Raw genomic sequence first — 25,135 nt, 5'->3', positions numbered from 1 at the left:
TTATTGCTTATAAATTTCATTTATTAATACTTGTCATTTGAATAGGTACATAAAAATGTCTGCTAATGTGCCTTCTACAAGATGGTAAGCTCTACAGACTTGTCTATTTGTGTGCTTTTGAGCAAAATTTATAATTCCAAGAGTCTATCACCAATATTATACTAATCTTTGTCAAACCAACCAGACCGATTCTAGGAATTAGACCAGAAGGCCCAGACTCATGCAACTTCAAAAAAAAAAAAAACTTAATATTTTGGCTCAAAGAAAATTCTCATTATTCCAGAACCAGAACATATTACTTTGAAAGGCAAATGTGTGAAGATTTCAATGTTCTGTTTCTAAATATATTCCCTGAAAGATAAACATGTATTCAATGTTAAGCAGGTTAACAAAAATTCCAACCATTAGGATAAGCAGGAAATAATACAATACAGATCCAAGCTCTTGAAAAGAGTCTCATTAAGAGCAAATCTAAACCAAGTACACTAGAGTATGCTTGTAATTTCAATTCTCTATAAAGCAAGGAAGATCACCAAGTTCAAGGGCAGTTTGGGTTACAGAGTGAAACACTATCTCTCAAAAACAAAAGAAAATACTGAGTTCAAGTCCCAGGACTGGCAAAAAAAAAAAGAAAGGTACTCACTGCCTTACATATGTAACTGTAACCCCTCTGTACATTACTTTGACAATAAAAGAAGAGAAGAAAAGAAAGTAAACAGGTCTATAACAGCTTCTATTAAGTCTGATCCAATGAACTGATTTCCAAGAATATTCCAATTCCTAAATAGTATCATGTTTCTTTTTTATCCCTCCAGGGACCTCTGAAATTCTACCTTTAATATGTCAGATTAATTATAGCTTCTTTGAAAAGAAAATTGTGAAGCTACATCACCCCACAGTATTTATAACATTTAATCAACAGTTACTCAGTGGCATCTTTTTTTAATTCTATAAATGTTTGTTTATAAAGATCACTCATAGGGCATTCTCTTTCCCTCCAGGTTGTAATAAAAACTCAAGGACAAGAACCAGGACATGGATATATACATGCCTTCATATGGCCTATTTTGTACAGAATTAGTATTTAATAACTCTTTACTGACACGTCCAGCTGGCAAAAAAAATTCAAAATTACCTTACATAGCCCCTAGCTGGTGCTAGGTAGTAAGTATGTGAAGCACTAGGGACTGTCAGTGAAGTAAGTCATGGCCTTTGGCCCTTCCAATCACAGAAGAGTAAGCAGAAAATCAATTGATAATTCTTATGTATATACTTATGGCCCACCATCAAAACTATAATTATGGATTATCAAATAATGAAACTTTAAGCCAGAAAGTATCTTTAGAACAGTAGGTCTCCTAATTCAGTGCATATTAAAAATTATTAGAAGAAGCTTGTTATTGAGACAGGATCTTACTTTGTACATGGCTGGCTTTGAACTTACTATCCTACTTATACCTTGGCCTCGAGTGCTTTCATTACGGGTTTGAGCCACTACCCTTGACTGAGGATCTGGTTAAAATGAAGATTATAATCCTGAAGGTCTGTTCTTCTCCTCTCTCCTTCCTTCCTATCCCCTACTCTACCCTTCTGGAACCAGAGATAGGGAGTCACACATATCAACAAGTTTGGAATTTGGGGCCAGGTGCTAGTAGCTCATACCTGCAATCCCAGCTACTCAGCAGGCTAAGATCTGAAGATCATGTTTCTAACTTACCTGAGGTCTCTGAAGGAAGTTCAGAAGGCTGACTGCTGAGTGGTTCCTTTTGCTCTAATTTCTCTGATGGAGAGTTTTCATCTGTTGGCAAATTATATTGTTGGCCTGGTTCTAAAGGTAATTATAAAAATCACATGTAAGTTTCAGAGGTGCACTATTTGAGCTCTTTTTCTATCTACCAGAAACAAGATGACAACAGTTTTTACAGAATTCTTCTAAAATACGCAGCAGAAAATGGAGTTTGGGAAGCAACCAGACTAGGAAGGGAGAAAAATAACAAGTACTTGTTAAGAATATTGTTAAGAACCCAAGCACTGGTGGCTCAAGTATATAATCCTAGTTCCTCGGGAGGCTGATAATGAAGGACCGTGCCTTGAATCCAGCTTGGGCAGAAAAGTCCATATGACCAACATCAAAAAAAAGAAAAAGAAAAAGAAAAAAGAAAGAGCGGCTGGGAATATGGCCTAGTGGAAAGAGTGCTTGACTCTTATACATGAAACCCTGGGTTCAATTCCCCAGCACCACATATATAGAAAATGGCCAGAAGTGGCGCTGTGGCTCAAGTGGCAGAGTGCTAGCCTTGAGCAAAAAGAAGCCAGGGACAGCCCTGAGTCCATGCCCCAGGACTGGCAACAAAAAACAAAACAAATAAACCAACAAACAAACAAAAAAGAGTTGAAAGGGTAGAACATGAATACACATGCAAAGCAAGCATTCAGACCAATTCATTGCACCTGACATTGTCCATTAGTCTTCTGGAGACAATACACCCTGCCAAGCAGAAATACTGAGAACAAGCAGAAGCTCATACCTGGTGAAATCACACAAGAAGTTGCCAGTGACTGTCTCTCGTGCTGAGGAGATTCGATCTGGGAATCCTCACTTACTTCTCCTTGGGTCTGTGCAATATCCATGTCTTTAATCACAACCGGTGTCACCTCTGTTTCTGGGGGTGGGGCGACATTCTTGGCTGGAGTCACAGTGTTGGCAAGGGTCACCTCTGTTCCAGGGGACAGAAGCACATCCCTGACCAGAGCTCCCTCTGTTTCTGGAAGCAGAGGCAGGTCCTTGGTGGAAGCTTCCTTTTTTTCTGGGGGTGGGGTCAAATCATCTCTCAGGGTCATCTCTGTTTCTTCTGGGGGTGTAGTGATATCCTTGTTCAGGTCCATTTCTGGTCCAGAGAATGTATGTATGTCCTCAACTTGGCCAGCTTTGGCTTCTGGGGGCAGAGCCATTTCTGTTTCTGGGGATGGAGTCATGCCCTTGACCAGAGACACTTCTGATCCCTCCTTGGTTAAGACAAGCGAGGTATCAGGAGACAGTGTTATATCTCTTTCCAGGGCCACCTCTGTCTCTAAGGGCAAAGTCATTTCCTCAGCTGAGGGTTTTTCTGTGGCTGATGGAGTGTCCTTAGCCAGTGCTTCCTCTATTTCTGAGACTGATACCATACCCATGTCTGGGGCTATTTCTGCTTCTTTGAGTGGTACCTTGTCATCATGTGGACCCAAATCCACTTGTATAGAAGGGGCAATCTCTGCTTCTTTCAATGGTATCCCATCCTTTCCTGGGGCTACCTCTGTTTCTGTAGGCAATAATACTTTCTTGGCTGAAGACACATCTGTCTCTGCAAGTAACAGGACATCATTCACTGCAGCAGCTTCTGTTTCTGTGGGTAGTACCATGTTTTGGGCCAGGAATGGATCTGATTTGATGGATGACAGCATATCCTTGGCCAGTGTCACTTCTGATTGGGTGGGTTCATCCTTGTCTTTAGCTAATGCCATCTCCATTTCTGTACTTGATTCCATCTCCTTATCTGGGACCACCTCAGTTCTTCCAGATGGTACCATGGCAGTGGTCTTCTGTTCAATCATTTCCAATGTTTTTGTTGGTGGCTGGTCCTCTATTGATGGCATTTCTACTTCTTTGGCTAGAGCTAAGGGAAATAAGTTAAACACTTAGGACCCATTATTGTCTACTAATAGCTCTACATTTGAAAAATGTGTATGTGGTACCAAGGAATTGAACCCAAGATTCATGCATGCTAGGCAAGCACTCTACCACTAAACCACATTTACTGAATTAGTGTATTCTGATAGTTTTTTGATAGTTCTAACACTTAGAATAAAATATATGAACCCAGTGCCACCACCTCACACCGGTAATACTATCTACACAGGAAGCTGAGATTTGAAGGATCAAGGCGGAAGCCCAGGCTGGGCAGAAAAGTTGGCTAGATTCCATCTCCAAAATAATGAGGGGGGGAAAAAAGGACTGAAGAACATGAGTTCAAACCCCAGTGCCACCAGAAAGAGAAAGAAAAGAAAAAAAAAGGGAGAGAGAGAGAGAGAGAGAGAAAGAGAGAAGGAAGGTGAAAAAACAACAAAGAAGAGAGAAAATACATGCTTAAGAAAAATCAGAATAAGAAAGGGAACCTAGGGCTGAGGATATGGCCCAGTGGCAAGAGTGCTTGCCTTGTATACATGAGGCCCTGGGTTCAAGTCCCCAGCACCACATATACAAAAAATGGCCAGAAGTGGGGCTGTGGCTCAAGTGGCAGAGTGCTAGCCTTGAGCAAAAAGAAGCCAGGGACAGTGCTCAGGCCCTTAGTCCAAGCCCCAGGACTGCCCCCCACCCAAAAAAAGAAAGGGAACCTATAAGACAGCTGGCCATACTTCTAAGAAAAACAAAAAAAAAAAACACCCAGGTACCCGTGGCTCATGCCTGTAATCCTAGATACTCAGGAAGCTGAGATATGGAGTCACCCAAGCAGGAAAATCCAAAAGATTCCATGCCCATAAGTACCAGCAAAAATCCAAGTCTGGAGATATGGCTCAAGTAGCAGAATGCCAGCTGAACAAGTAAGCTGAGCCACTGTAAGGCATGGAATTCAAATTTTACATTAAATTAAAAATCTCAGGATGGAGAAATCTCAAGTGATGGAGCACCAGCCAATGAGCAAAAGTCCCAATCTTGGACAAAACAAAACTCTTGGCCAGGAGCAGGTGGTTCATGCTTATAATCCTAGCTACTCAGGAGGCTGAGATCTGAGGATCCCAGTTTGAAGCCAGCCATGAGACTCAAAACTCCCAATAAATTACTCAAAAAAGCAAATAGCCCTGTGGTGGCCCTGTGGCTTAAAGGGTGTAGCACTTGTCTTTGGCAAAAGAAACTCAGGGACAGAGCCCAGGAAAGAATTCAAGCCCTAGGACAGGCCAAAACAAAAACCAAACTTCTTTTGTCCCTTAATCCCAAGTGTTATGTTTCCACTACAATTCAATTACTGCAGCTAGGATATTACTAGTAAATATTAAAAACATTTGTGATAGCTTTCACCTTTTTATTTGTGTCTACAATAAGCTGTTTAAAAATGTCTGGTAATGTATATTGACTGCTGAGTACAACCAATAATAGATGAAATGGATTTAAATAAATTACCTGTTGGCTGTGAAGGCTCTGCAAGGACTTCAGGGGTAACAAAGGACTCTGATGGAAAGCTTGGGGCTCCCACAGACCACTCCTGAGGTACCACAGCTGTGGAAGCAAACATGTCATAGGAAAACATACCTAAGAGTAAAACACAAGCACATGTTTAAAAACCTAAATCAAGACTGGAGAAAAGAAACTTGATATTTTATATCAGCTACCCATATTGCCAAGAGGCCCAAGAATCAGTAGGTGCCCGTGGCTCACATCTGTCATCCTAGCTACTCAGGAGGCTGAGATCTTAGGATCACTGCTCAAAGCCAGCTTGGGCAGGAAAGTCCGTGAGACTCCATCTCCAATTAATCACCAAAAAGGATAGTAATGGTGTGCTTTGACTCAAGGAGTAGAGTGCTAGCCTTGAGCAAAAAAGCTCAGAGACAACACCTAGGCCCTGAGTTCTAGCCCCAGGACACCCCCCCCATCCACCTCCACCAAACACACACACACACACACACACACACACACACACACACACCCCTGCACTTACCAGGCTGGATAGGATTCACCACTTGCTGAGGCTGGAAATAAAAGTCTGTATCTTCTGGCCAATTCTGGCTGTTTTCATATTCTTGGTAGGCCATTTTCTCTTCAAGGAATTCAGCTGGAGTCCCTAACATAAAAACACAAAAGAAGTTACAACAATACTCTTCTCTCCTCTACTAAAGATGACTTTCTACAAAGTAGCAAGTATTACAATATAACACAATTACATCTAATTAATGCCTTCAAGTTAACTTTTTTGGTTTTGTTTTGTTTTACTAGAAGGAAATAAAGTAGTAAAAACAAAAGACTAATCCTAACATTAAAAACATGGCAGAGATGGGCTGGGAATATGGCCTAGTGGCAAGAGTGCTTGCCTCCTACACATGAAGCTCTCGGTTCGATTCCCCAGCACCACGTATATGGAAAACGGCCAGAAGGGGCGCTGTGGCTCAGGTGGCAGAGTGCTAGCCTTGAGCGGGAAGAAGCCAGGGGTGGTGCTCAGGCCCTGAGTCCAAGGCCCAGGACTGGCCAAAAAAAAAAAAAAAAACATGGCAGAGGAGCCTAGATGCTTGCAATCCTAGCTACTCAGGAGGATGAGATCTGAAGATCATGGTTCAAAAAAACAGCCTGGGCAGGAAAATCCATGAGACCCTTATCTCCAATTAACCACCACAAAACGTGCAAACTTGAGCAAAAAAGAGCTCAGAGATAGCACCCAGGCCAAGATCAAGTCCCATGACAAACAAGAAAACACAAAACAAAAACAGCAGAGTACTGGACCCAAGGGCCCATGCCTGTATTTCTAATTTCTAGGTAGTCAGGAAGCAAAGATCAGGAATATACATATACACATGATACATATCATACTATATACATAATATATGTATTGTATCTCCCCACGCCCCCCCCCCCCCAGTAGTGGGGTTGAACTGGGGCTTGGCGCGGTCCCTGAGCTCTTCAGCTCAAGGCTAACACTCTACCACTTGATCCATGGTGCCACTTCTGATTTTCTGGTGGTTAACTGGAGATAAAAGAGTCTCTGGGACTTTACTGCCCAGGCTAGCTTTGAACCACAATCCTCAGATCTCAGCCTCCTGTGTAGTTAGGATTATAGGCGTAAACCACCAGCACCCGGTAGGAAGATCATGTTTTAAGCAAACTCTGGCCAAAAAGTAGGCTTTTAGGCAGAAGGATTGTAAATTTGAGGCAAGCTTCAGGTAAAGATAATCTTATACCACAAAATACAAATCCAACTGGAAGCCAGTGGCTCATGTCTGTAATTTTAGCTACTCAGAGGATGGGAACATGGCCTAGTGGTAAAGTGCTCGCCTCTTATACATGAAGCCCTGGGTTCGATTCCTTCGCACCACATATATAGAGAAAAAAAGCAAGAAGGGGCACTGTGGCTCAAGTGGTAGAGTGCTAGCCTTGAGCAAAAAGAAGCTAGGGACAATGCTCATGCCCTGAGTTCAAGCGCCAGGACTGGCCAACAAAAAAAAAAAAAAAAAAAAAAAAGGCTGAGCTCTAAGGATCACAGTTCAAAGCCAGCCTGAGAAGGAAGGTCTATGAGACTTTTGTCTCTAATGAATCACCCAAAAATAAAGCTGGAGGGGGCTGGGAATATGGCCTAGTGGCAAGAGTGCTTGCCTCGTATACATGAAGCCCTGGGTTCGATTCCCCAGCACCACATATATAGAAAATGGCCAGAAGTGGCGCTGTGGCTCAAGTGGTAGAGTGCTAACCTTGAGCAAAAAAGAAGCCAGGGACAGTGCTCAGGCCCTGAGTCCAAGGCCCAGGACTGGCTAAATAAATAAATAAATAAATAAACAAATAAATAAATAAAGCTGGAAGTAGAGCTGTGGCCCAAGTGGCAGAGTGCTAGCCTTGAGCAAAAAAACCTCAGGAACAGTGCCTAAGCCCTGAGTTTAAGCCACAGGACTGGCACAAAATCAACCCAAAAAAACCTAAAAGCAAAGGACTAGTGGAATAGAGCTATCTATCCAGGCCCTGAATTTAATCCTCTGCACTGCAGAAAAGCAAAACTAAAAACTAGGGCAGAACAAGGCATTTTATTATAAAGCAGGCCTGTCATATCTATGACATGATGTATAGTTACCATAATTATAGAAAAATAGAAAACTAGGCTCTTTTTTCGACACAATATTAGAATTAAAGTGTTCCCTTAATGTCAACTCACAATAAACCCCATTCCTATTTTTATATTGTTAAAACAGGTATATGTATATGTATATATATACATACATATATATGTATATATATGCAGAAGTATCTGAAGTAGGACAGAAGTTCAGTTTTTGGCTTAACACCAGAAAAATTACTAATCAGCAGCCCAAACCAAATCCAAACTGTGAAAGAAAACACGCATGAGCATTATAATAACAGCATGTCTGTCCACGTTTCATATTCAGTGGCATCTAAGCATTCTACCAATTTATTCTAGGAACTGTGGATAACTCTAAACAAACAAAAAATTCTCAGTGGGCTGGGAATATGGCCTAGTGGCGAGAGTGCTTGCCTTGTATGCATGAAGCCCTGGGTTCAATTCCTCAGCACCACATATATAGAAAAGGCCAGAAGTGGCGCTGTGGTAGAGTGTTTGCTTTGAGCAAAAAGAAGCCAGGGACAGTGCCCAGTCTGGGCAATGAATGAAATTCAATCCACAGCTAACCGAGGAAGGGGAAAACCTCAAACCTACTTTATAGGGAGATTTGCACAACCTGCTAGTATCGCCCGTAAGTGAAAAGCTGACAGAGTAGAGATGGAAAATCCTCAGTGGGCAAAAGAACTTAAGAGTAGTAAATTCGGTACTCCTCTCTGTTTGCAGGGAGGGAGAATGACATGGTCAGAAACACATATAATATTAAAGATTACTACTTAACTGCACACTTGGAAAGAAACAGCAATAGGGGGCTGGGAATATGGCCTAGTGACAAAACTGCTTGCCTTGTATACATGAAGCCCTGAGTTCAATTCCCCAGCACCACACATATAGAAAGCGGCCAGAAGTGGCACTGTGGCTCAAGTGGCAGAGTGCTAGCCTTGAGCAAAAAGAAGCCAGGGACAGTGCTCAGGCCCTGAGTCCAAGGCCAAGGACTGGCAAAAAAAAAAAAAAAAAAAAAAAAAAAACTAACAGGAAATCTAGTATGGGACAGGGGGGCTAGAATATATAAATGAAAATTTCAGAATGGGCACTGACAGCAAAGGAAACAGTAACTGAAGAAGCCTTTGCTGTAACATTGACCTTGTGAGTACACAAGTGAGAACTGAAATCACAATATATTCTCTCATTCTCTCTCTCTCTCTCTCTCTCTCTCTCTCTTTTGCCAGTCCTAGGGCTTGGACTCGGGGCCTGGGCACTGTCCCTGGCTTCTTTCTTTTTGCACAAGGCCAGTAAGTAGTACTCTACCACTTGAACCACAGCACCACTTCTGGCTTTTTCTATATATGTGGTGCTGAGGAATTGAACCCAGGGCTTCATGTATGCGAGGCAAGTACTCTACCACTAGGCCATATTCCCAGCCCCTATTTTTTCTCTTTTTTGCCAGTCCTGGGCTTGGACTCAGGGCCTGAGCACTGTCCCTGGCTTCTTTGTGCTCAAGGCTAGCACTCTACCACTTGAGCTACAGCGCCACTTCCGGCCATTTTCTATATATGTGGTGCTGGGGAATCGAACCCAGAGCTTCATGTATAGGAGGCAAGCACTCTTGCCACTAGACCATATTCCTAGCCCTATTTTTTCCTCTTATACTTTGCTTATACTCTAAAATTTTCTTCTTTCCTTCTATTATTGTAAGTTATTCAAGACAAAGTTATAGTCCCTCAGTCACAGACTATTCTATGAAAGTTTGAGTTGAAAAAACTAAATACAGCTATAATGGAGACAATGACTATAGAGACTGAACATATCTTTAAAAGATTTTAGAGAAGGGGCTGGGGATATGGCCTAGTGGCAAGAGTGCTTGCCTTGTATACATGAGGCCCTGGGTTCGATTCCCCAGCACCACATATACAGAAAATGGCCAGAAGTGGCGCTGTGGCTCAAGTGGCAGAGAGCTAGCCTTGAGCAAGAAGCCAGGGACAATGCTCAGGCCCTGAGTCCAAGCCCCAGGAATGGCCAAAAAAGAAAAAGATTTTAGAGAACAAAACCATTTGGTGTAAACCAACTGTAAAACTCATGGGGGGAGAGGGAAAGGGGGAGATGGGAGGAGGGGGAAAAATGGAGGGGGTAACATGTTGGATAAGAAATGTACTTGGGGGGCTGGGGATATAGCCTAGTGGCAAGAGTGCCTGCCTTGGATACATGAGGCCCTAGGTTCGGTTCCCCAGCACCACATATACAGAAAACGGCCAGAAGCGGCGCTGTGGCTCAAGTGGCAGAGTGCTAGCCTTGAGCGGGAAGAAGCCAGGGACAGTGCTCAGGCCCTGAGTCCAAGGCCCAGGACTGGCCAAAAAAAAAAAAAGAAATGTACTTGGCCTTACATATGAAACTGTAACCCCTCTTTACTTCACTTTGACAATAAAAAAGAGGAAAAAAAAAAAAAGATTTCAGGGAAATCAAGATTTTTTTTTATCCTGGGGCTGGGGATGTGGTTTAGCGGTAGAGTGCTTGCCTAGCATGCACAAGGCCCTGGATTTGATTCCCCAGCACCACATAAACAGAAGAAGCCAGAAGTGGCACTGTGGCTCAAGTGGTAGAATGCTAGCCTTGAGCAAAAAGAATCCAGGGACAGTGCTCAGGCCAAGAGTTCAAGCCCCAGGAGTGGCAAAAAAGAAAACCCAAACAAAAACAAAAACAAAAAAAAAAAGATTTTTTTTTTAATCCTATGACAAACTGTTACCTCCTATCTAGAAATGAGTTTTACTCTTACCTCAGCTGTGTAGGATCATTTGGAAAGCTAAGTACCCCAAAAGATAAATTATGTTATATAGGACTCTAGGCACTCACACGGAGGATGCTCTTAAGGGAGGAACACAAAGGCGAAATGCCTATGTGCACCTGATCATATAAAATAATATTTATTGAAATGAACTCCATGAAATGGAAACAGAGCTTCTTTCTTTGTTGCTGTTTTTGTTTTCTTTCCGTCTTGTTTGTTCATTTTCCTGTCCTTGGGAGGGTAAAGGGGCAGGCAACAGAAAGAGGGATAAAGGGTAAGCAAATGCAGCAGTGGGACTCACTAGACACTATGCTGAAAATGAACCCTACAACTTATGGACGGGGATGGGAGGGGAAAACTGGGAGAGAACGAGGGAAGGGGTGACAAATGCCCAAAATGAAATGTACTCATTACCTGACTATGTCTCTTCACCTGACTTATGTAACAGTATCCCTTTTATACAAAATCATATTTAAAAAGATAAACTGCCATTATTTTATTGCCTCCCAGCGATAAGATCTACTCTTCATTGCCTTGCTTGGACTCCATAAACATTTTTCCTTTGCTAGCTGCATGATATTAGTGCACAGTGGGTAAGAAGGCAGTAGAGACAAGGGTCCCTCTTCCGATTCCCCTGTGCTTAATACTTTCTTGCTTCTATGGTGCTCTTTTGATGTGAACAAAGTTCACCCGATGAGGTTCAATGAACCTGTGGGAATCTTCCCCAAGTTCTGCCAGTGCCCCCAAACCAGCCTCCTATTGCAACTTCCTAGTTGCCTACCTTGGCCTATAGCAAGCAAGAAAGACAGCAAATAAATATCTTCACCATCCAGCAATGACCCAGATATGAAACAAGCATTAAGGGAGGAGACAACATTATTCCAACTTTGTTCATTCCTTGTGAACTTTGTCTCCACTGTAGGGATAATATCTGCCCTCTAGATCTGTCATTCCTGTGAATTCAGTCTTCTTTATCTTTACTAGACCCTAACTAAATGGAAATTCAAAACAGTGAGATAGGGCTGGGGATATGGCCTAGTGGCAAGAGTGCTTGCCTCACATATATGAAGCCCTGGGTTCAATTCCCCAGCACCACATATATAGAAAATGGCCAGAAGTGGCGCTGTGGCTCAAGTGGCAGAGTGCTACCCTTGAGCACAAAGAAGCCAGGGACAGTGCTCAGGCCCTGAGTCCAAGCCCCAGGACTGGCAAAAAAAAAAAAAAGTGAGATAGTTTAAATCCATATAGAACACTACCACCTAAGCAACAACTCCAGCCCTTTTTGCTTTACTTTTCAGATATGGTCTTGTGTTTTGTCTGGGACAGCGTAGTATTACAGGTGATTACTTCTACACCCAGCTTGTGGCAAAATATAGTCTTTTTTTTTTTTTTTTTTTTTGGCCAGTCCTGGGGCTTGGACTCAGGGGGGCCTGAGCACTGTCCCTGGCTTCTTTTTGCTCAAGGCTAGCACTCTGCCACTTGAGCCACAGCACCACTTCTGGCCATTTTCTGTATATGTGGTGCTGGGGAATCGAACCCAGGGCCTCATGTATACGAGGCAGGCACTCTTGCCACTAGGCCATATCCTCAGCCCATATAGTCTTGTTAGCCTTAAAAAAAAAAATTGAGGAGGGAGAGGAAGGGCTGGCCTTAAACTACAATCCTCCTATCTCTACCTCCCAAGTACCTGGGATTACAGGCAAGAACTGCTGGGTCAGGCCACTATCTCATCTTAAAATGCCTCAAACCCAGTGCAGGACCAGCCTTGCCAGGTTTTTGTTCTGACAGTCCTGAGTTAATTTTCTTTTTAAAAAAATAATTTTTTTTTAAAATACAACAACATAAAGACCACTTTTCTCCAGTATGTCTGATGTTCACTTTTGAAGCTTCACCTGTACTTTTGCTCTCTATAAATAGGGCATTTCTGTTTCCCAAAGAACCATATATGCTCTAGTTACATCCTATTCCATTACCGTTATACAACCATTTAAGTTGAAAAGGAACTGGTGGCCAAAGGGAATCATCACTTACTGGCAAAAGTTTATATACAAAGGTAAACCTGTAAGGACTTTCTATGTTGACATTAACCACCATCCTACTATCTTGGAGTAATTAATCCCTTCAACTAGCCTATAAAACTTAATCTAAATTAATCTTAATTATCATCACAATCTAAATTACCATCACAAACCAAAGATTAATCTAAATTAATCTTAATCTAAATTATCATCACCTAAGCTAAATCATCATCATAATCCTCTCTTTCACAGAGTGCTGAGGATCAAGTCCATGACCTTCCATATTCGAGAGGCAAAGAGGGTGAAACCAGTGGTTCACATCTCTAATTCAAGCTACTCAAGAGACTGGAGGAAACTCGAGGATCACAGTTCAAAGACAGCCTAGGCAGCAAAGCCCAAGAGACTCCATCTCCAATTAACCAGCAAAATGCCAGACTAAGAGGTGTGCCTCGCAAAGGCCTTAAATTGAAACCTCAGTACAAAAAAAAAAAAAAAAAGCAAACACTAATGAAGCTTAGCAAATAGAGGAGAGAGGACTAGAAAAAAGATGACGGGGGATACCACAGACCCTTGAGACGTCTAATAAGGGCTGTAACTTTGGTTTTGTTTTTTTGCCAGTCCTGGGGCTTGAACTCAGGGCCTGAGCACTGTCCCTGGCTTCTTTTTGCTCACTCTACTACTGAGCCACAGTGCTACTTCCAGCTGTTTCTATTTATGTGGTGCTGAGGAATGGAACCCAAGGCTTCACGTATACCAGGTGAGCACTTTACCACTAGGTCACATTCCCAGCCCTTGGGCTTTGACTTTTCCATTGACAAAGGAAATCCTGGGTGGATTCTGAGCATGAAACAAGTAGACATGATTAATGTGAGGGCCAATTTGAATGTAAATAGAATCTAGGGCCAATCTGAGGAAGCAAATGGAAATGAGAAGACTAATTTGGGAGGTCATCTGTCACCTTACGTTAGTCCCATGTCTGTAATCCTAGCTATTCAGGAGGCTGAGATCAGTTCAAAGCCAGGTTCGATGCCAGCCCAGGCAGGAAAATCCGTGAGACTCTTCTCTCCAATTAACCATCAGAAAACTGGAAGGGGAGTGTGGCTCAAAGTGGTTGAGTACTAGTCTTGAGTGAAAAAGCTCAAGGACAGCGCTGAGGCCCTGAGTTCAAGCCCAATGACCGATAAAGAGAGATATTCAGAGACCAGTGACAGGTAGGTTTCATGTTCAATTTTTTGCTAAACTAAATGTGGGGGTGAAAGAAAAGATAAGAAGCCAAATGATTTAGCCTGAACAACTAGAACTTTCTATTTAACGTGTGAAGGAACAGGTGGGGGTTTGGGAGAGGGAAGAGGGAGATCATGAGTTCAGTTTAGGACATCTCAAATTTGAGATGACAACTCTACATCCAAATGGAGATTTTGTAATTTCAAATTTCTTTCATTCTCACCCAACCTCTTCATGGAATTTTCATCTGCTCTTACAAAATGTTCCTTCTAACTGTTTAGCATTTAAATAGTACTTACATAGTTAAGACATGTCTTTGTAACTTTTTCATTTTCCAAAACTAAGGTCTTATACCCATTAACACAGTAACTCCCCATAAACCCTTTTTTTCTAGTTCCTAGAAAACTACCAATCTACTTTTTGTTTCTATGAATTTTACTCTTACACATACCTCATAGCATTTGTCTTTTCCTAAATGGCTTTTTGCACTTAGCATGTCTTTGGATTCATCCATTTGCAGTGTGAGAATTTCCTTCCTTTGCTAAGGCAGAATAATCTATCCTATGGATGCCCCACATTTGTGTTTCTCCATACCATATATTAATGGGATATTTGAGTTGCTTCCAACTTTTGGCTTCTGAAGATAGTATTTCTATAAGTATGGGTGAACACAAAGATTTGTTTAAAATTTGTAAAGGTGGGCGCTGGTGGCTCACACCTGTAATCCTAGCTACTGGGGAGGCTGGGCTGTGATGATTGGGGTTCAAAGCCAGCCCAGGTAGAAAAAGTCCCCAAGAGACCCTTATCTCCAATTAACCACTCAAAAACCGCAAGTGGAGCTGTGGTCCAAAGTGGTACAGTGATAGCTTTAGCAAAAGAGCTCAGACAATGCCCATGCATTCAAGCCCCACAAATGATCCACCCCCAAAAAAAATTCCTTTGTGAAGATTTGCAGAAGTCAGACTGCTAGATCATACATTATTTTTTTAGATGGGACAGGCACGTATGCTTCCTGTTGGCTACCTGCACTGATACTTTTTTTTTTTTTTTTGCCAGTCTTGGGGGCTTGGACTCTGGGCCTGAGCACTGTCCCTGGCTTCTTTTTGCTCAAGGCTAGCACTCTGCCACTTGAGCCACAGCGCCACTTCTGGCCGCTTTCTATATATGTGGCATTGGGGAATCGAACCCAGGGCTTCATGTATACAAGGCAAGCGCTCTTGCCACTAGGATATTCCCAGCCCCGCACTGATACATTTTTGATGGCTTGTAATGATGCTGCAAATATCCAAATGATCCTAGACAGAAAAATAGTTCTTCACTTCTGCATTTTTATTTTCCCCAGTGGCTGCCATTATTTCATATTGCTACCAAGAGTACACAAAATGTCGAATCTTTCTATATCCTTACAAATGCCTATTTTTTTATTTCAGTCTGTAGGAAGAAGCTATTTTGTCTTATTCAACAAAATGGAAAACAAATACCTCACAATGTAATTACATGATTTGATAAGGAGCTGGGAATGTGGCTTAGTAGAGTAGTTGCCTATGGGGTCCATTCCTTAATACCACATAAGCAGTAAAAGCCAGAAGTGGCTCTGTGGCTCAAGTGGTAGAGTGCTAGCTCAAATAGGAAAGTCTGTGACACTGTGCGCCACTTCTGGTTTTCTGGTGGTTAACTGGCCCTAAGAGTCTCCTGTACTTTCCTTCCCGGGCTGGCTTCGAACCACAATCCTCAGATCTCACTGCACAGCTAGGATGACAGGCCTGAGCCAATGGACCTGGCATGGGCCTGGCATGTGACACTCTTATCTCCAATAAACTAACAACAACAACAACAACAAAAAGCTGGAAGTGGTGCTGTGGCTCAAGTGGTAGAGTATGATCCCTGAGCTGAAGCGCTCAGGGACAGTGACCAGGCCCCGAGTTCAAGCCCCATGACCGACCAAAAAACAAAAAACAAATTGAAGGAATCTAAAAAAGGATTTGCCCTGATTTATGAGAAACAGCAACTCTCTGTATATTACCTTTACAATAATTATAGGGGGGTGGGGGCTGAGAAGGTGGCTGAGTGCTCGTCTAGCATACATGAAGCTCTGAGTTCGATTCCTCAGTACCACATACACAGAAAAGGCCAGAAGTGGTGCTGTGGCTCAAGAAATCTCCAAGTTCCTGAAGCCCACTACAACACCGCATTCTGGACACCGATTCTGTCATGATTTTCTTTGGTAGAAACTACATATTACCTCAGAGCAAAACTGGAGTCACATATTCTCAGGTCTCCCCTATCTTTCTTCCAGCTACTTGGAAGGGTCTAAGACTGGTACGATGAAACTAAAATCAAGACCTTTAATTCATACTTTCTCCCCTATCTGTTGGATTTCTCTTAGTTTTTGTCAAAAGAAAATTTGATGAGTTTTGTATAGATGTCAGCTATACGTAATGCCAACTTTACAAGCTTACTCAATTATAATGAGTGCTTGTTAAACTTTTGTTACTAAATTCTATTGTTTCACAGTAAAACTGACACCAAGAAATAAATTTTAAAAAAAAAAGATTTTACATTTTGGGTGCTTTTTTTTTTCTTTGACAGTCCTGGGGCTTGAACTCAGGGCCTAAGTGCTGTCCCTGGCTTCTTTTTGCTCAAGACTAGCACTCTACCCCTTGAGTCACAGCACCACTCCCAGCTTTTTCTGTTTACGTGGTGCTGTGGAATTGAACCCAGGGCTTCATGCATGCTAGGCAAGCACTCTACCACTAAGCCACATTCCCAGCCCAGCTTTCAAATATTTCTAATGCTAAATTATTTGTATCCTATCTGGGACAGACCTCAAAAGTGTATTACCTATGGTTAAATCTGTTTAATCACATTATGCTTCAATAATTAAGACCCAAACCAACATCCAATTTGTAAGGTGTTAATGTAAGATGTTTATTAGTGTCATTTATTTAGCACAATGATCACAGTAAAATGCCTCAATATACAAACTGTTAAAGTCAAAAGTCACAAAAATACAAACTCAGGTATATGAATGAAGTTATAAAAATACTTTTCAAAACAAAGTTCATCTTCTACATTGGGCCCAAAAAAAAAAAAAACTGTAAAAAGGGAGAAAGCGCACGTGAAAATCATCACATTTCAACAGAGTCCCCCTATCTAATTGGGCTACCTTAATCAGTGAGATATTGGCCCACTGGTCACATGAATCATCAGGGAAATACAACATTTCTTTTTCTCTTTTTTAGTGCCAGTCCTGGGGCTTGAACTCGGGGCCTGAGCACTGTCCCTGAGCTTTTATGCTCAAGACTAGTACTCTACCACGTGAGCCACAGCATTACTTCCAGCTCTTTTATTGGAGATAATTATCTCACAGACTTTCCTACCCAGGCTGGCTTTGAACCATGATCCTTAGATCTTAGGTCTCCTGAGTAGCTAGGATTACAGGCATGAGCAATCAGTGCCTGGCCAATACAGCAATTTTTTAAGGTGAGCCTGGAGATTTCATAAGAAGCTATATAAAAAACATTACATTATTTCTTTCAAAACTAAACGTCCAAGTGAGACAGATGGATCTAACAAATTGTAGCTGGCAGTTAGTAGAAAACTTCAACAATTCCATAAATTCACAAAGAAAATACATAAAAAACAAACTTCAAATTAAAAATAACCAAATGAGGGGGAAAATGGATTAAATCAATATTAATCATGAAAAATGAATGTATGAAACACAGACTTGCACACTACTCAGGCTTCTCCAGTTGCCTGTCACCTCAGCGAGCTATACAGAGGCAGATTTGAAGCAATAAATGTTACGCTCAATTTTTAAAAGTAGGCTGGGAATGTGGCTTAGTGGTAGAGTGCTTGCCTAGCATGCATGAATCCTGGGTTCGATTCCTTAGTACTACATATAAGAAAAGGCCGGAAGTGGCGCTGTGGCTCAAGTGGTAGAGCACTAGCCTTGAACAAAAAGAAGCTAAGGGACAGTGCCCAGGCCCTGAGTTCAAGCCCCAGGACTGGCAAAAAAAAAAAAAAAAAGTACCAGTTTTGAAAACTTATCTGTCACAACTTCCCCACACCCACAAAAAGCAACCTATGAAACTTCTGTATATGATAGCATACTTGCCCTATGGTAATTGATCATTTATTGGCCTCTTAGAAGATAAGTCCAAACTTCCCATAAAATCTGTCTCTAGGCCCTGTAGAAAAAGATGGAGTGTTTCCTAAATTCAATGTTACTGCAGGGACTTTAAACTTTTATAATGTTCTGAAACATAGGTGTTTGTCATTGATTTGGTTTCTTTTTTGAGAGGGTTTTGCTATGTAGTTCAGGCTAGCCTTGAACTCAGGATGTAACCCAGGCTAGAATCAAACCCACAATTCACCTGCCTCTCTCTGCCTTTGAGTACTAGGATTAAAGAAGTGTACCACACTTTTACTTTCTAGGGCTGAGATATAGCCCAGTGGCAAAGCGCTTGCCTAGCAAGTGCAACGTCCTGGGTTCAATCCCCAGTACCAAAAAAGAAAAGACAAAAAATATATATACAGTTAAAAAAAACAACAGTCATTTTCTAATGAAGGACCTAAACCAATATGTACTATGACTTCCCTCAAAATACAGGGTCAATTACTTTCTATTCTGAAACAATCAATACTTTGGGGGTTTAGAAATCCTGCAAAATCGGTAAAAGGATAAACAAACTAAAACATCAGTTGCTATTCTACACTTAAAATAAGAACTCCTGTATGATTTGAAAACATGGGTCTGTGATTTATATCCCATTTCTGAAAATCCAATCAAAGCTTAAAGGTTCCCAGTATTTATCCTAAGTAGCTCTAGGATTTTTTGTACTCATTAGCTTGGAAAAATGAGGAATGAGAGGAAGAGGTACAACTGAGACACTCCTCAGAGTATGTAAATACTAACATTCAAGATAAAAGTTCTTTATACACGGCTCCTCCTGTGTGATTTACCAATTCCACCAAAATGATGCCAAGAAGATATTAATTCTGAGTAGAGTTTGAGTCTAATCAGATAATAATTTTATTAGAAGCTGGGCATGGTGGAGCATGCCTGTAGTCCCAGCTACTTAGCTGAAGAAAGAGGATTGCTGGAGTCCTGGAATTCAAGGCCAGTCCGGGAATTCAAGGCCAGCCCGGACAATGTAACAAGGTATCTACAGGGAAGCTAAGGGGTATAGCTGAAGATGCAGAATATTTGGCTACTAAGCCCAGGAGACTCTGGATTCAATTCCTTTCAACACCCCACCCCCCAAGAAACATAAAATAAAATCTTCAGAAATCTCCTAACTTGCTGCAGTTTTTAAATAATATATTGCAATTTAGTTTAGCTCCACTGTTACAGGCAGCCTTTTACTCATCAACATCACGATATTCTAACAACACAGGATTCAGAAATATAACCTATTTCTCAATTCTTTGTGACAGTGTATGATAAGGTTTAAAAGCAACTTTGGTTACAGAAATCAGTACACAATAATTGGGTTGCTGAATTTGAAGAAGACTATGCCTTAGAGAGATAATAACTTCACAATAAAAACAATCTTGGCCCCACTTGCCAATTAAAAAAGGAAAAGATTCAATTTGGAGAAATACTTTTTTGAAGTTGAATGAGAAAACTTCAAAGTAGCTCACATACAGATTTTAGTAAGGGAGAGAGAAACAGGTAGTTAGAGGAACTTTCGCTAGAAGCAAGCTCACCATGTAAAAGGGGAAGAACAGGTGATATTGCAGTGTGGGTGGCCTCAACCCCTTCTCACTGGATGTTAAAATATTCTGAATCACACCAGATGTCCCAAACCAAATGAGGGGGGGAAAAAAAAAAAGGCCAACGAAAAACGTTTAAAGAAAAAAAATATGAGACTTCATGAATGAAACAGATAGGATGAATTTTAAAAGCACAATGAAGACATTAGATGATCTTTATCAATTTTTAAAAAATAATAACTAAAATGAAAAGAATTCATCTTTGCACATGGTGCTCACAAAGGAGGCCCCATCAAGCCCTGCAGAACACAAGAAGCAGGCTGGTTTTTGTTTGTTTGCTCAGACATCAGCAGAAATAGGCACCGAAGCAACTACCCTCAGCTTCTTCTACATGGTGTCCCGGAAGGAAAAGCAAAGCGGCAAAATGCTGAAGGTTTTAGAAGTGTAACGGTGCTTAGGAAAAACCATTGGTCTGGTGGCGCAGCAGCCCCAGGGTTGAGACACACACTAGGCTTCTAGGAGAAGAAAAATAGAAAAAAGGGAGGAAGAAGGACGGGAAGGAAAGGGTGGGAAAGCACAGATCATTAGTAAATAGCAAGTTCAACATAACAAAAGAGGCTCATAAACCCATTAAGACTCCCTCAAGTGGAGCTCTTAGGGCTCTGGATAAATGTACCTGAAGGAAACTGAAAATGGGAAATTTCCAAAGGGGCACTAAACCAGAAAGCTTAGTGATGGTCAAGTTAGAATCAAAGTTATAACATGCTCCCAAAACATGCACTCTTCACCCCACCTCCCTCCTCCAATGAAACATGCATCCTTTCCAGTAATATAGTGCTTTAATACAGTGTACAAAAGGGCAAACTCAGAACTCAAACAACTCAGATGTGAAAACTGTATAGTCTACCAAAGGGTGGAATAATATCCTACAGCAAACAACTGCTCTCCTAATATCACTGGGTAGTCTTTTTTTTTTTTTTTTTTTTGGTCAGTCTTGGGGCTTGAACTCTGGGCCTGGGTGCTGTCCCTGAGCTCTTGAGCTCAAGGCTAGTGTTCTACCACTTAAGCCACAGCGCCACTTCCAGGCTTTCTGGTGGTTCACTGGAGATGAGTCTCCTGGACCTTCCTGCCCAGGCTGCCTTTGAACCACCATCCTCAGATCTCAGCCTCCTGAGTAGCTAGGAGTAGTCTTTAATACAAAGCACTGAATTCCTTTTTGTCACAGGACACTAAAAATGATGAAACAGCAAGGGCCACACAATTTTTTTAATACCCACTTCCCCCCTGTATTAGCTATTAAGATTTGGCAGTCAAGAGCCTGCTGGATTGAGTCACTTCCAGTTAAGACTTGGCATCTGGCTGGAGAAAAAGCCTAGCCTAGTTTTGGTAGTTTGATTCCTACCTGGGTGGCTTCCATTCTCCCCAGCAGGTTAATCACAAATAGATGCCCTCTAGCCAATCTGCCCCTTGGCTAAAGAAAGTGAAATCGATTCTTTTTCTTAAGTTTGCATTTGAGCTGCTGCTTCTTTAACCATTGGAATATTTGCAAATCATACAGATGACATTGCTTTCAAAGCAGGGGTAGAAATAGTATTGCATTTGATTATGATTATCAAAGAAATTTAAAATATCAGTTCACAAAAAAAGGTAGACAGGCATTTCCAATTGCATTTCCAATTGTTTCCAGTTTTTAAAGTAAAAGGTATACGATTTATGAGTTGCTAGGTAAAGTTAACATTCACAACTAATATCTAGCATCAGTTCCTCTGAGGTGCAAAATTATACATCACATTTCTTAAGGTCACAGAATAAGGAGTAGATCCCTGAGTAACTGCTATTGCTGACAGAAGGCTTTTAGGGTGCCTTAAAAACCTAGCAATCAGAGCTGGGAAGGTGGCTTAGTGGTAGAATGCCTTCCTAGCAAGATGCATGAAGCCCAGGGTTTGATTCCTCAGTACTACATAAACAGAAAAGGCCAGAGTGGCACTGTGGCTCAAGTGGTAGAGTGTGCTAGCCTTGAGCAAAAAGAACTCAGGGACCGTGCCCAGGCCCTGAGTTCAAGCCCCAGGACTGGCAAAAAGAATTGAAACACAAAAACAGTGTGTGTCTTCTGCTTGCCACCACTGCATGCAGAGTAAAGAGAAGGCCGGGCTGCAGAGCACATGTGCTTGATTGAGGACCATTAGAAGCCAGCTCATTTGGGTCAACAGTGTCAGCCTGATCACAACTGCAAATGAAGTGTAGCTATTTATAACAACATAACACATGGCTCTCACACATGCTCCCTAAAGAAAAGATTTATATAAGACATTCCTCTTTGGACAAGTTCCTGATCCGGCTTTGCTCACTACAAAGACACTGGAGCAGGTGGTTGGTTAGTGCTGGTTATGAGGTAAGAACTCACAAGAACTCAGTACTAAATGACTATCAAGGCTCTAATAACAGGTTAGGAGTTAAGAGAAAAATTTCAAAGCCAACAGTGAAGGGAAAGATAAAGAACAGACTGAGGGCAAAAGACAAAGGAAAGTACTTGTAAAGTATTGCTCACAGGTTCCCTAATATTGGGCTTTGGAAAGCAAACCAAGTGCAGTGTGCATTCAGGAGTTACAGAAGCCAAATGTCTTCTGTAGAACATCTGGATGGTTGCCCAGCATCTCTAGAGTACTTTTAATAGAGATCCAGTTCTTGTGAGGCGCAACTGTAGTAAACACTCAAGGGCTATCAAAAAAATGTATTCCTTTTGCTTTTTTAAAAGAACTATGGCAGTTGGGTGTCAATAATCCGTGCCTGTAATCCTACTATTCAGGAGGCTGAGATGTGAGGGGCTCAGTTTGCAGCCCAGGCAGAAAAGGGCAATGACACTCTTAACTTCAATTAACCACCAAAAAGACAGAAGTGGAGATAGGGCTCAAGTGGTAGAGCATCCATCTTGAGCAAAAAAGCCAAGCAAGAGCATGAGGCTCAGAGTTGAAGCCTTAGAACCAGAACCAAAAGGAAAAAAAGCTATGTGCCAGACACTTTGGGTCTAAATACTTTCAACATCATCATCCTCAGAAATAACTCAAATGCTTCCACTAACAATCCTCCTCAAAAGATCTCACCAAGGTGTTTAACTGTCAATGTTTCCTTTATATATTTGGGGGTTCCAGGCAACCACTTACCTGTAGTATTAATCCCTTCTATTCCATGATCACCATTGGCTAGGACTGTTGGTTTGGAAGACGGAGTACCTGCAACAATCACACACAAAAAAAATAATTACCCACTGAAAGAAAAATAGGAAAATGCAAAATGGAGCCAACTACCATTTTACTCCTAAAATTTTGGCTATTCCCCAAAGGATTAGCTTAAAATACATAAAAATTGTTCAAATTTAAACCTTCAATAAAAGATAAATGGGGACTAGAACTGAACTATTCTTACCTTAAGGTCTATTAAGTACCACTGTAACACAGCTGGAGTTAGGCTTTGCGTACAGTAGGTCTTAGTTTGTATTTCTGTATGTAGACTTCTAAAGGTTCAGCAGTATTGCTTGAAAAGAGATTATATTCAACTGCTTGTGCAAATGTGTAATGGTATGAAAAATCAATTATGTGAGTCTTTTTCTGGGTTTTCTATTCTGTTCTTTACCACTAATCTGTAAGTCTAGCTATTTTGCCAATACCACACTATCTTAATTACTCTATTTATATACTAAGCCAAATAAAACAATATGAGTCCTCCAACTTGGGTCTTCCCCCTTCCCTCCCAATCCTGGGGCACTGTCCCTGAACTTTAGTGCTCAAGGCTAGTGCTCTAATACCTTGAGCCACAGCCTTATTTCTAGCTTTTGGTAGTTAATTGGAGATAAGAATTGTTGTTCCTGCCTGGGCTGGCCTTAAACTGTGATCTTCAGATCTCAGCCTCAAGAGTAGCTAGGATTACCGGTGTGAGTCACAGACATCTAACCAACTTGGGTCTTTTTTTTTTTTGGGGGGGGGGGGGGGCGGCGCAAGTCCTGGGGCTTGGACTCAGGGCCTGAGTACTCTCCCTGGCTTCTTTTATGCTCAAGGCTAGCACTCTGCCACTCGAGCCACAGTGCTACTTCTGGCCTTTTCTATATATGTGGTGCTGAGGAATTGAACCTAGAGCTTCATGTACACGAGGCAAGCACTCTTGCCACTAGGCCATATTCCCAGCCCCATTGGGTCTTTTTTTTTAGATTGCCTCATTTCTATGCTTTTCCTGCCAGAATCAGTTGCTGAATTATAACCCAAAAAAACTTGATGAAATATGATTTGCAATTCTGCCAACATATGTAACAGTCAATTTGGAGATAGATGTACAACCTTTTCTGAGAAGCTCTGACTACTTGTAACATTTCAGCAATCTGCCTACCTCTCTACCAGCCCACTCACCAAATAGTTTCCAATGAATGATTGTCAAGATCTCCAGAAATGTTTTTCATAAGAAAATTGAAAATCTAGAGTCAGATGCTGATGGCTCACACCTGTAATCTAGTTAAGGAAGCTGAGAGCTGAGGATCAAGGTTTGAAGCCAGCATAAACAAGAAAATCTGTGAGACTCTTATCTCTACTAAAATTACCAAAAAGGGCAGAAGTGGAGCTGTAGCTCAAGTGCTAACCTTATTGGGGGGAGGGGAGGGGGATTTTTAGCTTTCAGAGCATATAAAAAGGTTTGCAAGCTTATCTTCCAGATAAAATTTGTTCAATTCTAATTACTGGAACATTGCATATTATTGGATAAATCCTAACTCAAATAATGTTACATTGCTTTTTGCCTTTTGACTTTCCAGATAACCTTATTTCATGCAGCAAAACTTTCTCAAACACATAACACTGAAAATATCACACTTTCTTTTTCTTTCTCTCTTTTTTCTTTTCCTTTCTTTACTTTTTTGGTAGGTTGTTAGCTTGAACTCAGGGCTTGGGCACTCTTGCTCAAGGCCAGTGCACTACCACTTTAAGCCACAGCTTCCCCAGTTTTCTGGTGATTAATTGGAGATAAGAGTTTCACAGACTTTCCTGCCTGGACTGGCTTTAAACCGCGATCCTCAGATGTCAGCCTCGTAACTAGCTAGGCATGAACCACCAGCACCCAGCCAGGAAAACACACTTAAAAAAAAAAAATAGTAACAATATCCTCTTAAGACATAAGGATATTCAAAATTACTCTTTAAATTCTTCCTCCCCAAGAGATTTCAGGTCCCCACAAGTGGCAAATCAACCCAGGAGAGAAAGGAAGTAGCAAAAAGCTAAGAGGCATGCGTACTGAGAGGAGCAGAGCCATAAAGAGTCCTCTCTAGACAAAAGCAGTCTCAGAATTAAGTCTCTTCAGTATTAAGTCAGAAACATGGCAACACCGCCCCTTGGTGGTCAATTTGGTTGTTTGCAATGTTCCATGAAGGCCTGATCAACTGAACAAAGAAATTCTGCAGTATATCTTAGTTACCCTCATTACTTAGTCACCTTCATCTACATTAATGTTTTTCAATCTCATATGAGCATATAAGTCATCTTTAAGGACCTGTTAAAACATATTCAGAGGCTAGAAAGGTGGCTTAGTGGTAAAGTGCTTGCCTACCATGG

The 25,135-nt window shown here is 41.5% G+C and overlaps 1 protein-coding gene across 18 annotated transcripts in view; it reads right to left on the bottom strand.

Annotated features, from left to right (window-relative positions):
- Positions 1 to 25,135, bottom strand: part of Map4 (microtubule associated protein 4) — a 94,589-nt gene that overhangs the window by 36,494 nt on the left and 32,960 nt on the right. For 17 of the 18 annotated variants that reach the window (XM_048334511.1, XM_048334517.1, XM_048334519.1 and 14 more), the window contains 5 exons: positions 22,709 to 22,777; positions 5,691 to 5,813; positions 5,156 to 5,284; positions 2,529 to 3,653; positions 1,718 to 1,828 (listed from right to left, as the gene is read on the bottom strand). In XM_048334511.1, coding sequence (XP_048190468.1) covers positions 1,718 to 1,828; positions 2,529 to 3,653; positions 5,156 to 5,284; positions 5,691 to 5,813; positions 22,709 to 22,777 — 1,557 coding nt within the window. The remainder of the gene's footprint in view (positions 1 to 1,717; positions 1,829 to 2,528; positions 3,654 to 5,155; positions 5,285 to 5,690; positions 5,814 to 22,708; positions 22,778 to 25,135) is intronic. The other variant, XM_048334518.1, reaches the window with a different exon arrangement.

This window comes from Perognathus longimembris, chromosome 26 (genome assembly GCF_023159225.1).
Source record: "Perognathus longimembris pacificus isolate PPM17 chromosome 26, ASM2315922v1, whole genome shotgun sequence".
Lineage (NCBI taxonomy): Eukaryota > Metazoa > Chordata > Mammalia > Rodentia > Heteromyidae > Perognathus > Perognathus longimembris.
Note: the sequence above shows the minus strand (reverse complement) of the source record. Positions and strands in the feature narration are given on the sequence as shown.